Raw genomic sequence first — 17,824 nt, 5'->3', positions numbered from 1 at the left:
CCAGTATTCCCACCAAGCGAGATACAACTACACTTCCAGCCAGTGAAATACACTAACCCTGCCAATGAGAACGCTACACAAGTATTTCTGACAAATGAAATGCTCAAATACTACCACCTGTTGAAAAACTTAGAACTTCTACCAAGCGAATTACACGAAAAACAAAGGAAAACTGTGTACTCCAGCAAGCCTGTTTATGTTCTGGATGTCTTGGTTTCTTGTGTGTTTTTCCAGACCTGTTTATGTTTTGGGTGCCTTGGTTTCTTGTGTTCTTTTTGCAGTTCTGTTTATGTTCTGGATGTCTTGCTTTCTTGTATGCTTTTTGCAGACCTGTTTATGTTCTGAATGTTTTAATTTCTTGTGTGTTTTTTTCAGAACATAAACAGGTCTGGATGACTTCGTTTCTTGTGTGTTTTTTCAGCCTGTTTATGTTCTGGATGTCTTGGTGGCCTGCATGTTTCACGTGTTTCAATACCACCAACAACTGAGAAACCAAATATTCTACCCAAGCGAAATATTACTACACCCTCTACAAGCGATATTCATACGCGATCCTGCCAAAGGAAATACTCCAAAGCTTCAGTCGAGATATACCCTCACCCCACTAAGTGAGATACGCTAACACTCACACCAGGCGAGACACTGAGAGCAGGAACATTATTTTTGAAAAACAACATTATTAATATATTTAAACACACCCTGTTGTCGTTAAAACACCACAATTAAGTTGTCATGATACAAATCAAACCGTGTCCCTGAAAGAGTTTATATAGCTGAGAAATTATTATTACTATCTATTTAGAATTCGTTGGATGGTCGAAGCAGGCATGGTGGACAAATGGCTGGATCAAATGAACGGTGATCTTGACAGATGTTTGGACCAAGATGGAGGAGACAGGGCAAGGGCTCTGGCAGTAGAAGATCTATGGGCCATCTTCATCCTCTGGGCTATATGTATTGCCATAGCAACTACTGCCTTTGTGTTTGAATTACTTTTTTATAAACTCCGGAAAGTTTCGGAAAACAAACTCCAACGAATTTAAAGACATGGATAAAGGCGCTAATACAAAGTATATCGCCAAAAGCACTAAATTAAGTTATATCACTAAAGGCCTCGAATGAGATATATCACCCTAAAGGCACCGATGTTGCGGAAAACACTAGGATAAGTTACACGGTGAAGATGTTAGCACTTGAAAACAACACGAAACTACAAACTAGCTTTACATGTATTATGTCTGTTTCATTGTTACAGAAGTTTACGGTTTTATTTTATTACATTGTGCTCTGTAGCATTGTTTTCACTGATAAACAATATTTCTCTTTAAAAGAAGAACGGTTACAAATTATAAATAAGTAAGTAGAACTGTGTGCACGTGTTATAAAATGATGTAAAATGCAGGCACTTCACAGTATGAAGTAAATATATAGAGTTATAACTATGGTTCAGTTGGTAAAATGTATTTTAGCCTAAGCCTAGATAAATCAACAATATTGTTAAACCTTGCAATAATAAGTTATAGTAATCTTATAGTATTCAGTTTGACATATGTATAGTGAGAAAAGGCCTCGAAATTCGTGAACTAAAGCAAGAAAGAACTTTCTAAAACAGCAAATCTGAAGTTAAAGATAAAAGTTAGAATTGATTTAGTCCTATTTTAGCAGAAAAGTTATTTAGGCCTAAATCTAATACTTTATATAACGATTTAATAACCGAAAAGCGAATTAACAACTTCTTTAAACTACCGCCCTCTCGTGGCACAGAGGTATGTCTGTAGACTCACAACGCTAGAAATCGGGTTTCGATACTTGTGGTGGACAGAGCGCAGATAGCCCATTGTGTAACTTTGTGCTTAATTCTAAACAAACAAATTTTAAACTATGAAACCACTACGAACTACCAAACGGTTTTATGAGTAATGCGAGATATTAAATTTCACTTAAGTAATAACACAACACATGAAGAAAATACGAGCATCCGTACTATGCCAACATTTCTGAATCTTTGGTTCCGTATAAACAACACCATTGTGTAAAAATTCCACTGTTGACTGAGATTAAAGTATTCAGGTGGTGTTCGAGAACAACTGGACTACATCACTGAAATCTCACAGAAAACCGTGTTTACACTAAACTAAAAATATTAACGTAGACTAGCTGTATGTAGTGTTCACAATATACGCTGTTGAAAACAGTAGAAGTAATTATTACAATACTGAAGCCAACACAGACAATAATTAATTACTACAATACTGAAGCCAACACAGACAATAATTAATTATTACAATACTGAAGCCAACACAGACAATAATTAATTATTACAATACTGAAGCCAACATAGGCAGTAAGTAGTTATTACAATTACTGAACTTAACACAGGCAACAAGTAATTACTACAGTACTGAAGATAACACAGACAAGTAATTATTATTATACTGAAGCCAACACAGACAATAATTAATTATTACAATACTTGGTAGACAACAATTGTAGAAATAACAAAACACAACTTTACACTACATTACTAGACAACAAGTGTAGAAATAAACCACAACCTCACAACACATTACTAGAAACTAGTGTAAAAATAACAAACCATAACCTTACAACACATTACTAGAAACTAGTGTAAAAATAACAAACCATAACCTCACAACACATTACTAGAAACTAGTGTAAAAATAACAAACCATAACCTTACAACACATTACTAGAAACTAGTGTAAAAATAACAAACCACAACCTTACAACAGATTACTAGAAACTAGTGTAAAAATAACAAACCACAACCTTACACTACATTACTAGACAAGAAGTATAGAAATAAACTACAAAATCACAACACATTACTAGAAACTAGTGTAGAAATAACAAACCACAACCTTACACTACATCACTAGACAACAAGTATAGAAATAACAAACCACAACCTTACACTACATCACTAGACAACAAGTATAGAAATAACAAACCACAACCTTACACTACATTACTAGACAACAAGTATAGAAATAACAAACCACAACCTTACACTACATTACTAGAAACAAGTATAGAAATAACAAACCACAACCTTACACTACATTACTAGACAACAAGTATAGAAATAACAACCACAACCTTACACTACATTACTAGACAACAAGTATAGAAATAACAACCACAACCTTACACTACATTACTAGACAACAAGTATAGAAATAACAAACCACAACCTTACACTACATTACTAGACAACAAGTATAGAAATAACAAACCACAACCTTACACTACATTACTAGACAACAAGTATAGAAATAACAAACCACAACCTTACACTACATTACTAGACAACAAGTATAGAAATAACAACCACAACCTTACACTACATTACTAGACAACAAGTATAGAAATAACAAACCACAACCTTACACTACATTACTAGACAACAAGTATAGAAATAACAAACCACAACCTCACAACACATTACTAGACAACAAGTATAGAAATAACAAACCACAACCTCACAACACATTACTAGACAACAAGTATAGAAATAACAAACCACAACCTTACACTACATTACTAGACAACAAGTATAGAAATAACAAACCACAACCTTACACTACATTACTAGACAACAAGTAGAGAAATAACAAACCACAACCTTACACTACATTACTAGACAACAAGTATAGAAATAACAAACCACAACCTTACACTACATTACTAGACAACAAGTATAGAAATAACAAACCACAACCTTACACTACATTACTAGACAACAAGTAGAGAAATAACAAACCACAACCTTACACTACATTACTAGACAACAAGTATAGAAATAACAAACAACACCCTTACACTGCATTACTAGACAACAGGTATAGAAATAACAAACCACAACCTTACACTACATTACTAGACAACAAGTATAGAAATAACAAACCACAACCTCACACTACATTACTAGACAACAAGTATAGAAATGACAACCACAACCTTACACTACATTACTAGACAACAGGTATAGAAATAACAAACCACAACCTTACACTACATTACTAGACAACAAGTAGAGAAATAACAAACCACAACCTTACACTACATTACTAGACAACAAGTATAGAAATAACAAACAACACCCTTACACTACATTACTAGACAACAAGTATAGAAATAACAAACCACAACCTTACACTACATTACTAGAAACAAGTATAGAAATAACAAACCACAACCTTACACTACATTACTAGAAACAAGTATAGAAATAAGAAACCACAACCTTACACTACATTACTAGACAACAAGTATAGAAATAACAAACAACACCCTTACACTACATTACTAGACAACAAGTATAGAAATAACAAACCACAACCTTACACTACATTACTAGACAACAAGTATAGAAATAACAAACAACACCCTTACACTACATTACTAGACAACAAGTATAGAAATAACAAACCACAACCTTACACTACATTACTAGACAACAAGTATAGAAATAACAAACCACAACCTTACACTACATTACTAGACAACAAGTATAGAAATAACAAACCACAACCTTACTAGCTACAAACCACAACCTTACACTACATTACTAGACAACAAGTATAGAAATAACAAACAACACCCTTACACTACATTACTAGACAACAAGTATAGAAATAACAAACCACAACCTTACACTACATTACTAGACAACAAGTATAGAAATAACAAACCACAACCTTACACCATTACTACAAACCACAACCTTACACTACATTACTAGACAACAAGTACAAACAACACACTACATTACTAGAAACAAGTATAGAAATAACAAACCACAACCTTACACTACATTACTAGACAACAAGTATAGAAATAACAAACCACAACCTTACACTACATTACTAGACAACAAGTATAGAAATAACAAACCACAACCTTACACTACATTACTAGACAACAAGTATAGAAATAACAAACAACACCCTTACACTACATTACTAGAAACAAGTATAGAAATAACAAACCACAACCTTACACTACATTACTAGACAACAAGTATAGAAATAACAAACAACACCCTTACACTACATTACTAGAAACAAGTATAGAAATAACAAACCACAACCTTACACTACATTACTAGAAACAAGTATAGAAATAACAAACCACAACCTTACACTACATTACTAGACAACAAGTATAGAAATAACAAACCACAACCTTACACTACATTACTAGAAACTAGTGTAGAAATAACAAACCACAACCTTACACTACATTACTAGACAACAAGTATAGAAATAACAAACCACAACCTTACACTACATTACTAGACAACAAGTATAGAAATAACAAACCACAACCTTACACTACATTACTAGACAACAAGTATAGAAATAACAAACAACACCCTTACACTACATTACTAGAAACAAGTATAGAAATAACAAACCACAACCTTACACTACATTACTAGAAACAAGTATAGAAATAACAAACCACAACCTTACACTACATTACTAGACAACAAGTATAGAAATAACAAACAACACCCTTACACTACATTACTAGAAACAAGTATAGAAATAACAAACCACAACCTTACACTACATTACTAGACAACAAGTATAGAAATAACAAACCACAACCTTACACTACATTACTAGAAACAAGTATAGAAATAACAAACCACAACCTTACACTACATTACTAGACAACAAGTATAGAAATAACAAACCACAACCTTACACTACATTACTAGAAACAAGTATAGAAATAACAAACCACAACCTTACACTACATTACTAGACAACAAGTATAGAAATAACAAACAACACCCTTACACTACATTACTAGAAACAAGTATAGAAATAACAAACCACAACCTTACACTACATTACTAGAAACAAGTATAGAAATAACAAACCACAACCTTACACTACATTACTAGAAACAACAAGTATAGAAATAACAAACACACACCTACTTACACTACATTACTAGAAACAAGTATAGAAATAACAAACCACAACCTTACACTACATTACTAGACAACAAGTATAGAAATAACAAACAACACCCTTACACTACATTACTAGAAACAAGTATAGAAATAACAAACCACAACCTTACACTACATTACTAGAAACAAGTATAGAAATAACAAACCACAACCTTACACTACATTACTAGACAACAAGTATAGAAATAACAAACCACAACCTTACACTACATTACTAGAAACTAGTGTAGAAATAACAAACCACAACCTTACACTACATTACTAGACAACAAGTATAGAAATGACAAACCACAACCTTACACTACATTACTAGACAACAAGTATAGAAATAACAAACCACAACCTTACACTACATTACTAGACAACAAGTATAGAAATAACAAACCACAACCTTACACTACATTACTAGACAACAAGTATAGAAATAACAAACCACAACCTTACACTACATTACTAGACAACAAGTATAGAAATAACAAACCACAACCTTACACTACATTACTAGACAACAAGTATAGAAATAACAAACAACACCCTTACACTACATTACTAGAAACAAGTATAGAAATAACAAACCACAACCTTACACTACATTACTAGACAACAAGTATAGAAATAACAAACCACAACCTTACACTTATTGGTAGACAACAACTGCAGAGAGAACATGACACAGAAAGTTTACTAGAAAGCAACTGTAGAGACAGCGAGTGATCCAAATAGTTTGTAACAGAGATTTTACAAATTACAACGTTTATAGTGTAGTACTGCATATGAATATATAACGTTTATCCTAACAACTTGGAAACAGGTGTAACTTTGGGCGAAATTCAAATCAAATTTGGCAAGAGATAAAAATACAAAAAACCATAATATTTAAGCTATCGTAGAGCGTGTAATACTTAGAAAGACAAGTTATTGTAATTATTGAGAAATAACTTAAATGTTTTGGGATTTTGGCGCTAGGATCAGAGGTAACGTCGGAATTCTTTCATCAATGTTTGACCTTTACCCTTTCCTTAAATATGGAATGATTGAACTCTGCTTAAGGACATTTGCCCTTTCCCTGAAATACAAGTAATAATCTGGGATATGATATAAAGTCATGGTGAGTAAGGGCTTTAGTTAAGCCTCGAACCAAGGACCTGGAAGTATCGGGAGATTTTAGTGTTTACAATAGAAAATGTATCTATTTAAAAATTTCTTTCATCAAGAATTTCGATATAGATAAATTATACAAAATGAAAGAATAAAAAGATCTGAGTTTGGAAAAGAACAATTATTTTAAAAGTTATCTGGACTGATCAATTCAGCAGTTCAACCACAGTGGCCACCAACTCTTATTGGGGTTTGATTATTATACTTTTAACAAACTCTCGACTCCAAAGTGAGGAGTATATTCTAGCAGCAACGAGGCTCGTATCACAAATCCTCGCATTTACATGCAGACAAATTAACTAGTTGGTCACACCTGGCTCAACAAAACAATGAATCAAATGTTTAAGACTATGCGGACAATTTCTCGTGGTTTTACAGTTTTTACTGTGGCCAAAGGTATAAGGCCTTTACATTAAATTTACTGTGTTATAAGCACCGTAAAATTACAGCAGTTTTATTAACGTTTCTCGTTGCTATCAACAATAGTTCCAATCAATGAACACATGTAATCGGCAATACCTAGATACACCCATAAAGCACTGTTTGTTGGAATAGGACACATATACTCACATCTGCTGTTGTGAGTCATCTAGAGTTTGGTGCCTTCGACAAAATTTGGATTACGAAGCAATGTTTTATTGATTTTATTGCGTCTCTTAAGTTAACTTTACGCTGCGTCATTGTGATTAAAAACTGAACTAAATAAGACACTGATATTACATCACAGGATAAACTGGTATTGCAGAGATAAGGCAACGTACGTAAATGTGTTCTGATTATATTCACTGTAGTTATCTTAAGTAAGGATAATTTTGTCGAGCGGTTTGTTTTTTTAATTTGGTAACCCGGTTTCTAACGGTGTGAGTCTACAGGAATACCGCTGTGCCAATAGGAGGCGTTGGTAAAAATAATGCAAAGCCTGTTAATTAACGAAACTTAATTCGTTTGTTCTGGAGCAAAGCCTTATTGGACTAACTGCTGTGTCCATCGCAAGGAAACATTGTCAATCCATAGACCTACAGATGCCCCACCGGGAGACACGGAAATGAATGCGTTTTATTCATTTCAACACAAATTCTACAAGCCAGCACGAACGAAAGGTCTATTAAATAAAACTAAACAGTCAAATACTTGTAAAATAATCTCTCGTATCTAAACTCCAAACATATCACAACTCCCTCTAGCAAACAGTGCAAAACATCTAAAGAAAATATTGAAAAGAGTTCAAACATTACCATGTAGATTTTGGATTAGTAGAGACACAACGATAACCGAATAATATTGTCGTTACAACTTAATAGTATTTTGTAGATCTTGAAACAACTTAATAATTCCTACGTAATACTACTCTTGACACGAAACGATAAGACCCACGCTAGTACAGCGGTAAGTCTACAGATTTACAACACTAAAATTAGAGGTTCAATTCCTCTTGGTGGGCTCAGCAGATAGCCCGATGTAGCTTTGCTATAAGAAAAAAAATACAAATGAAACGATAATTTTGTATCCCGAAACACCTTAATAATAACCAAATAGGGCCCGACATGGCAACTTGACTCATGTTCTGAGAATCGCGGGTTCGAATCCCTGTCACACCAAACATGCTAGCTCTTTCAGTCGTGGGGGCGTTATAATGTGATAGTCAATCCAACTATTCATTAGTAAAAGAGTATCCCAAGAGTTGGCGGTGGGTGGTGAAGACTGTCTGCCTTCCTTCTAGTCTTACACTGCAAATTTATGGACGGCTAGCACAGATAGCTATCATGCAAGTTTGCGCGAAAGTCAAAACAAACAATTCTTGGATGCAGTTTTTCCCACTAAATCTATTGCATTAATCCTTTTTCTGGTTACGTTATTTGAATCATTAACACCAATGCTTTCAGTTTTCTTCTTTGTAAGTTCTGGTACAATTACAAACTTGTCTACCTTGGCTAGTACTCTGCTCTGGGTTACCTTTTTCTTGACTTCTGTTTGGCAGTTTTGTTGGTAGTGGTTCACTACACAGTTTCTAGACGGATGTGAAATTCCCGAGCTCTAATACTGTAGGTTTCGTTTTTGTTTGTTTTTTTGAATTTCGCGCAAAGCTCCTCGAGGGCTATCTGCGCTAGTCGTCCCTAATTTAGCAGTGTAAGACTAGAGGGAAGGCAGCTAGTCATCACCACCCACCGCCAACTCATGGGCTATTTTTTTTTTACTAACGAATAGTTGGATTGACCGTAACATTATAACGCCCCCACGGCTGAAAGGGCGAGCATGTTTGGTGCGACCGGGTTTCGAACCCGTGACCCTCGGGTTACGAGTCGAACGCTTTAACACACTTGGCCATGCCGGGCCATAATAGTGTAGGAATGATTTTCCTGAACAAGGACAACAACTAGAGAGCTTTATCACCGAAAATCCCGCAAATTCGCATAATAAATATAACTATGTATGTTTTTTAAATGCTTCTGTAGATTTTGGTAAAAAAGTTCTTATTTGTAGAAATCTTACATGTAGAGTAACTTCTACTAAGCTGGAAACAGAATCCAAATGATACCTTATATTTGCACCTTCACATGTATAGTTGTAAAGCATCAGTGCAAGCGATACGATATTTTAGCTTAAGAAACTGTTACGTTTGTTTATTTTAAAGCAGAGCCACAGTGGGGCATCTGCTATGTCCAAATGTGAGAATGAAACCCAGGATTTTAGCGTAGTAAGTCCATAAAGTTAACGCACTTATACTGAGGGTAAACAATATTTTAGGAAGGATATTGTAATATATGGAGGATAGTGTAGATACAGCTTTCTTGTCTTACAAATCTAGTTATTTCTCTAACTAAAAGGTTTGTAACTGAAGATTGGCTGACATATCTAGCCGTTTCTCTAGTTAGAAAACCAATAACTGAAGATTGGCTGACATATCTAGCCGTTTCTCTAGTTAGAAAACCAAGAACTGAGAATTGGCTGACAAATCTAGTCATTTCTCTGGATAGAAAACCAATAACTGAAGATTGGCTGACATATCTAGCCATTTCTTTGGATAGAAAATCAATAACTGAAGATTGGCTGACATATCTAGCCATTTCTTTGGATAGAAAACCAATAACTGAAGATTGGGTGACATATCTAGCCATTTCTTTGGATAGAAAACCATTAACTGAAGACTGGCTGACATATCTAGCCATTTCTTTGGATAGAAAACCAATAACTGAAGATTGGCTGACAAATCTAGCCATTTCTTTGGATAGAAAACCATTAACTGAAGATTGGCTGACATATCTAGCCATTTCTTTGGATAGAAAACCATTAACTGAAGATTGGCTGACATATCTAGCCATTTCTTTGGATAGAAAACCAATAACTGAAGATTGGGTGACATATCTAGCCATTTCTCTGGATAGAAAACCAATAACTGAAGATTGGGTGACATACCTAGCCATTTCTTTGGATAGAAAACGAATAACTGAAGACTGGCTGACAAATCTAGTCATTTCTCTGGATAAAAAACCAATAACTGAAGATTGGCTGACATATCTAGCCATTTCTTTGGATAGAAAACTAATAACTGAAGATTGGCTGACATATCTAGCCATTTCTTTGGATAGAAAACCAATAACTGAAGATTGGGTGACATATCTAGCCGTTTCTCTAGTTAGAAAACCAAGAACTGAGAATTGGCTGACAAATCTAGTCATTTCTCTGGATAGAAAACCAATAACTGAAGATTGGCTGACATATCTAGCCATTTCTTTGGATAGAAAACCATTAACTGAAGATTGGCTGACATATCTAGCCATTACTTTGGATAGAAAACCAATAACTGAAGATTGGCTGACATATATAGCCGTTTCTCTCGCTAAGAACTGAAGCTTTTCGAACTCCTGTTCCCACTTGGTCGTTCATGTCTCCTTTCTTGCAAATTGATCTATAAACATAATATTATAAACTTATTAACCTTATTTCTTACTTGTTTGTTGTCAGCGCGGAGGCACACGATGGACTGTCTGTGATATGCCCGCCTCGAGTGTCGAAATTATATTTTTAGTGCTATAAGTTCCCTTAGATTTACCATTGAGTCAACAGGGACATTTTTCTCTCTTCACTGAAACTATTTATACCTATTTATTACAGTATCTTCTTTCCTCAGACTCTCGTACCTTTCCTTAAGGCATTCATCTCGTAATCCGAAGGTCGCGGGTTCGAATCTCCGTCACACCAAACGTTTTCGCCCTCTCAGCTATTCGGGCGTTATAATGTGACGGTCAATCCCCGTATCTGTTGGTAAAAGAGTAGTCCAAGAGGTGGCGGTGGGTGGCGATGATTCGTTGCCTTCCCTCTAGTCTTACATTGCTAAATTAAGAACGTCTAGCTCAGATAACCCTCGTGTATTTTTGCGCGAAATTCAGAAACAAATCTAAACTTTTTTCAAATAAAAACATTATCGACCTGTTCAGTTTACTTTCGCAAAATTTTGCACTAATAACTTTACAAAAGGGAAAACTCGTATTTATATTTTTATTCTTTTTTCAAATATTGTTAGAAACGACATTAAAGTTAAAATCCACATTCACGTTATTCAAATTTAAACTTAAGGACTTTATAAGCGGATCTAAAATTGACTACGTTTTAAAAGTTTTACTTAAGTATGGGCCAATCGCAAGGAGTCATTGCTCGCTTTGTTATTATTTAGGCCTTGGTGATTAGGGCGTTCCACTCGCAATCGAGTTCGAACCTCCGTCATTAAACCTGATCACCCTTTCAGCCTGGTAACGCTATAATGTGACGATCAATCACATTAATCGTTTTCGAAAGTGTAGCCCAAGAACTGAAAGTGAGTGGTGAAGACTAGCTGCCTTCTCTCATGTCTATCACTGCAAATTTAAGGTGTGGCTGATGCAGAGAGCTCCCATGTAGTTTTGCGCACAATTCAAAACAAAATAATTTTAGTTTAGTCAGCGGTATTTCTGCAGGCATACAACGGTTCAAAACCGGGTTTTGATACCCGTGGTGGGCACAATACAGATAACCCATTGTGTAGCTTTGTGCTTAAATTAAAAACAACAAACAATAACAACTTCCCACTACAGAACCAGATCGAAATAAAGTATTTTTAACATTTGCATTGAAAAACTTTAAAGTAATAAACAAAATACACGTAATATTGTTGCAACAAAAGCAGTAATTACGCACTCTGTCTTTTAATTATAAATAATCATTGAAATATTCGCTTCAACAGCACTTAACAGCCTGTCATCAATAAATTCGCACTTTTGACGCATGGAACAAACCACATTAATTTCCCTCTGGTGGTTTCCCTATTAAATAACAAAAAGTTTTTTCCGTAAGTAATCAAATGACGTATTATTTCCATTTATCAATCTGCTTTGAAAAACCTTAATTAAAACCTCTTACGACGTAAGGATAAAAATGTAATTTAATTCAACGTGATGGATTAACATTAATTAACGTTAATATTTAATGTGAATCATTCGTTACGAGAAGAGAGAATAAATATTTAAAAGTAAACGTATAGATTAACAAAAATTAATATTTTTTTCAGAGACGTATGTAATTATGAACATAAATCATATTAAATTAGGTTTGTTTGTTTTTTACAGTTAATCTTCAAATTATTCACATGTTTATGTACTGTTAACTACTAGTGGGGCCCAGTCATTCACATGTTCATATACTGTTAACTACTAGTGGGGCCCAGTCATTCACATGTTTATGTACTGTTAACTACTGGTGGGGCCCAGTCATTCATACATGTATATACCGTTAACTACTGGTGGGGCCCAGTCATTCATACATGTATATACTGTTAACTACTGGTGGGGCCCAGTCATTCATACATGTATATACTGTTAACTACTGGTGGGGCCCAGTCATTCATACATGTATATACCGTTAACTACTGGTGGGGCCCAGTCATTTATACATGTATATACCGTTAACTACTGGTGGGGCCCAGTCATTCATACATACATATACCGTTAACTACTGGTGGGGCCCAGTCATTCATACATGTATATACTGTTAACTACTGGTGGGGCCCAGTCATTCATACATGTATATACCGTTAACTACTGGTGGGGCCCAGTCATTCATACATGTATATACTATTAACTACTGGTGGGGCCCAGTCATTCATACATGTATATACTGTTAACTACTGGTGGGGCCCAGTCATTCATACATGTATATACTATTAACTACTGGTGGGGCCCAGTCATTCATACATGTATATACCGTTAACTACTGGTGGGGCCCAGTCATTCATACATGTATATACTATTAACTACTAGTCATTCATACATGGTTAACTGGTGGCCCAGTCATTCATACATGTATATACTATTAACTACTGGTGGGGCCCAGTCATTCATACATGTATATACCGTTAACTACTGGTGGGGCCCAGTCATTCATACATGTATATACCGTTAACTACTGGTGGGGCCCAGTCATTCATACATGTATATACCGTTAACTACTGGTGGGGCCCAGTCATTCATACATGTATATACTGTTAACTACTGGTGGGGCCCAGTCATTCATACATGTATATACTGTTAACTACTGGTTAGGCCCAGTCATTCATACATGTATATACTGTTAACTACTGGTGGGGCCCAGTCATTCATACATGTATATACCGTTAACTACTGGTGGGGCCCAGTCATTCATACATGTATATACCGTTAACTACTGGTGGGGCCCAGTCATTCATACATACATATACCGTTAACTACTGGTGGGGCCCAGTCATTCATACATGTATATACTGTTAACTACTGGTGGGGCCCAGTCATTCATACATGTATATACTGTTAACTACTGGTGGGGCCCAGTCATTCATACATGTATATACTGTTAACTACTGGTGGGGCCCAGTCATTCATACATGTATATACTGTTAACTACTGGTGGGGCCCAGTCATTCATACATGTATATACTGTTAACTACTGGTGGGGCCCAGTCATTCATACATGTATATACTGTTAACTACTGGTGGGGCCCAGTCATTCATACATGTATATACTGTTAACTACTGGTGGGGCCCAGTCATTCATACATGTATATACTGTTAACTACTGGTGGGGCCCAGTCATTCATACATGTATATACTGTTAACTACTGGTGGGGCCGAGTCATTCATACATGTATATACTCTTCACAAGCAGTAGAGCCCACGATGTGTAAAGAAGTGAATACAGAAATGTGGATGAAGCGATTTATTTTAAAATGTACTATTACTATTACTGTTACTATTACTATTATGTACTATTAACTGGATATCCAAGCTGTACTAGTTTGTTTTGTTTTGAATTTTGGTCTAAGTTAGTTGAGGACTAGCTGCACTAGTCGTCTTTAATTTAGCAGTGACAGACAATAGAAAAGTTGGTTAGTTAACACCACCTACCGCCAACTGTTGGGCTCCGCTTTTACCCACGAATAGTGGGATTGACTGTCATATTATAACGCAAGCACGTTCGGAGACGGAGATTCGAGCCCACGTCAAAAAGATTGTGAGTCCAGCACTCTAATACCAGACGACGCCAGGCTATGCCCGCTTACACCTTTGGGGATTAATGCAGAGTTGAGGTTATTTGTTTAAATTGTTTTATATGTTATGAAAGACCCTGTAATATAGACCCCCAGAAGAAATGTGGGGCGCAAACAGTTTACACATAGATGGAAGTGCATGTAATTCTATGGAGAACTTATTTAAGTTTTTTTAACCCAATGAAACATTTCTTCATGAGAAAACAGAGAGTTGTACAAATCTAATTTAGCTTTACCGATTGAAGACAGATTCAGTGAAATGGAATAATAAGGTTAGACTTACCTTTTCTTGTTACAGTTCAATGGAGAAAAAATCGAATTTGAAGAAAATACTAGAAGGTTGGTTAACTTATGAAAGGTTATTAGATTCAACTCAGTCTTAAAAGTTTAAAATTCATTAGATCCCTCTACCGATGAATAACAGATCAAATCTAATCTTAAGACAAGAAGTTACGTACTTTTGTCCACCAGTGATTATTAGACCAAATCTAATATTAAACATTTTAAGACATGAATTTTTAGTGTCATCAGTAATTAATAGATCCAATCTAATCCTAAATATTAGGGGTTACGTACTTTTATCCACCAATGATCATTAGATCAAATCTAATATTACAGATTTTAAGACAAGAATTTTTAGTCATCAGTAATTAATAGATCAAATCAAATCTTAAGACGATGGGTTACGTAGTTTTGTCCACCAGTGATTATTAGGCTAAATCTAATATTGGATATTTTAAAACAAGTAATTTCAGTCATCAATAGTTATTAAACTTAACATAGGCTTAAAAATATTTAACTTACTAAGCTAAGGCCATCATTGTTTATCCATTATCGAATCTTCTGGGCTATGTTAATCAGCGATTAGCATGGATAATCTTGTCTTCAAGATAATCCATTCCGATCAATAGCGATTGTCAGACGTTTCTTAATCTGAAAAATAGTTGGGATATAAAATTAATTTTTAGAAAGAAGCAGATGATACGTGAGGATATTATTTATTAATTGTAAATGCTCAAAATTATTGGAGAGTAAAATAAACACAATTCGTATGCTCTATAATTATTTAGTTTTATTCGTACTTTAAAATATTCATTTAAAACGATCATATTCTACGAGTTATGTGAATAACAGGTTAACCTTTGGGCTCATTTTTTAAAGATATTCGCGCAAAGCTACCCAAGGAATATCAGCACTGTCCGTCACTAATATGGAACTTATAAACTAGAGGGAAAATAGATATTTAACAACACTTGCTGACAACAGTTGGATAGATCTTATAAAATAGTGGTACTTGACTATATTGCCACAAAATGAGAAATGTAGTTTTTTGTAGTAACAAGCCAAGGGCACTCGAATCTGCAACACTATCCACTGGTCACACCCGATCCATAAGTTAAACTGCGACTGTGATATAAGTGTTAAATGGCAAATTAGATTGTACTAAGTCTAGTACAGACTTAAGCGTGGCCTAGCGGTTAGCGCGTGCCAGGCTATGAATACGTGGGACTAACTTTTGCGTCCCATTAATGGAGAAGAAACAAAGAGCAGTTCGCAATTTTGACAATGAATGCATTATAAGCGTGACAGTCATATCTCACACTATAGTCAGACAAGAATTGCCCAAACGTTAGCGGTAGGTATTGTTCACTAGTGTCTTACCTGCAGTTTATCATTTCAAGTTGGATGGCGAACATCAGAAAAACAAACAATGATATCCTTAAATAGGTACAATTATGTTCATTATTTTATGAAATTCTGATTTTTTTCTCACTGCTGATGTGTAAGTGTTTTGACCGTAGGTACAATAAATCAAAGGGTTTCAACATGTGCTTCTCAGCTGTTCCAGAAACTTGCCTTTTATTGTAGCAAAAGAATGTAAAAACTGATTTCTTCGTCAATTTTCAGGCCCAGTATGGCCTGGGAGTTAGGCTTTGAATCCTCATCACCGAATATGTTCGTCCTTTCAGGTGTGGGGCATTCTAATGTAACGACCAATCCCACTATTCTTTGGTAAAATAGTAGTTAAAGAGTTGGTGGTAAATGGTGTTAACTAGCTGCTTTCCTTTAAGTCTATCACTCCTAAATTAGGGACGGTTAGCTCAGCTAGCTCTCGTGTATCTTTGCGCGAAATTCAAACCAAATCGCTAATTTTCGAAAATTTCAAATTCTTTCTCTTCGACTTAATGCAAACGACTACCGTAACTGTGGAAGAAGGAAGGAAAGTTTTATTTCTCATTCGATATACAAAACCTGCTTTCTTCTGGAATTACAGTGAATAAATAGTATATTTTGTTAGATTAAACGTTAATTCCAACCATTAACATAGATGTCACGAAAGAAATCCGACAATTTCTTGATTTATTGGTCAAGTTCGTGCTGCTGGAAGTCACGACTAGGGTTAGTAAAGATGACTAAAAAAAAAAGTCGATGAATCTCAAGTCTTCATCTATCAAAACCAATTTAACGACTCGCAAAGCAAGAAGTCACGGAGAATTTAGAGCGTTCCAGGAAGTTCCATCAAGTTATTAGTTTTAATTTTTAATTATCAGTCGATCATCGAACTGTGCAAAACAGGATATTCTTTTTTGGTATAAAAGACACACATAATTCTTCTATCGGTAAATTAATAACAGGATAGCAACTGACATCACCAATAAAAACGATAATGTATGTGTAAGAACTCAATGTATACGCAAATTAGGCCTAATATTTTACGTGTTACGGTAAGTGATACTTCAGCATAATATATTTCTTGGTATTAGAGCGAGTTAATTAAAATTATTACATGTTCCAGTGTAATGATGTAATACTCCATCGACTACAAACTAAATACTGTAATTTCATAAAATATCTAACTAACCTCTCGCACTTATCTCTTCCACTACTACGAGTAGAAAGTCTTGCTATTACTCGGTAAGTCAACCATGACACGGTAAAAATAATGTTTCTTTGTTCTTTTTGATCACACCAAGGTTACCTGTCTACACTCGGGTAAGGAACCGAAATTGTTGTACGAGTTGGCGTATTTGGACTACACTGAGGCACGTTTGTAAGATAATCATCTTTGATTGACATGTTGAAAGTTTCGCATCGCTGCAGAC

The 17,824-nt window shown here is 35.1% G+C and overlaps 1 protein-coding gene and 1 long non-coding RNA gene across 2 annotated transcripts in view; one reads left to right on the top strand and one right to left on the bottom strand.

Annotated features, from left to right (window-relative positions):
* The window catches only part of LOC143246648 (glutamate receptor ionotropic, delta-2-like), a 20,256-nt gene extending 18,887 nt beyond the window's left edge, over positions 1-1,369 (top strand). The window contains exon 6 of the mRNA XM_076493705.1: positions 803-1,369. Coding sequence (XP_076349820.1) covers positions 803-1,043 — 241 coding nt within the window. The 3' untranslated portion in view covers positions 1,044-1,369. The remainder of the gene's footprint in view (positions 1-802) is intronic.
* The window catches only part of LOC143246649 (uncharacterized), a 26,624-nt gene extending 8,800 nt beyond the window's left edge, over positions 1-17,824 (bottom strand). The window contains exons 1-2 of the long non-coding RNA XR_013026086.1: positions 17,584-17,824; positions 15,525-15,653 (exon numbers count right to left, since the gene is read on the bottom strand). This is a non-coding gene — a long non-coding RNA (uncharacterized LOC143246649). The remainder of the gene's footprint in view (positions 1-15,524; positions 15,654-17,583) is intronic.

Source organism: Tachypleus tridentatus, chromosome 3 (assembly GCF_004210375.1).
Source record: "Tachypleus tridentatus isolate NWPU-2018 chromosome 3, ASM421037v1, whole genome shotgun sequence".
In the NCBI taxonomy this organism is placed as follows: domain Eukaryota; kingdom Metazoa; phylum Arthropoda; class Merostomata; order Xiphosura; family Limulidae; genus Tachypleus; species Tachypleus tridentatus.
The sequence above is the reverse complement of the archived record's forward strand: the minus strand, read 5'-3'. Positions and strand labels throughout refer to the sequence as shown.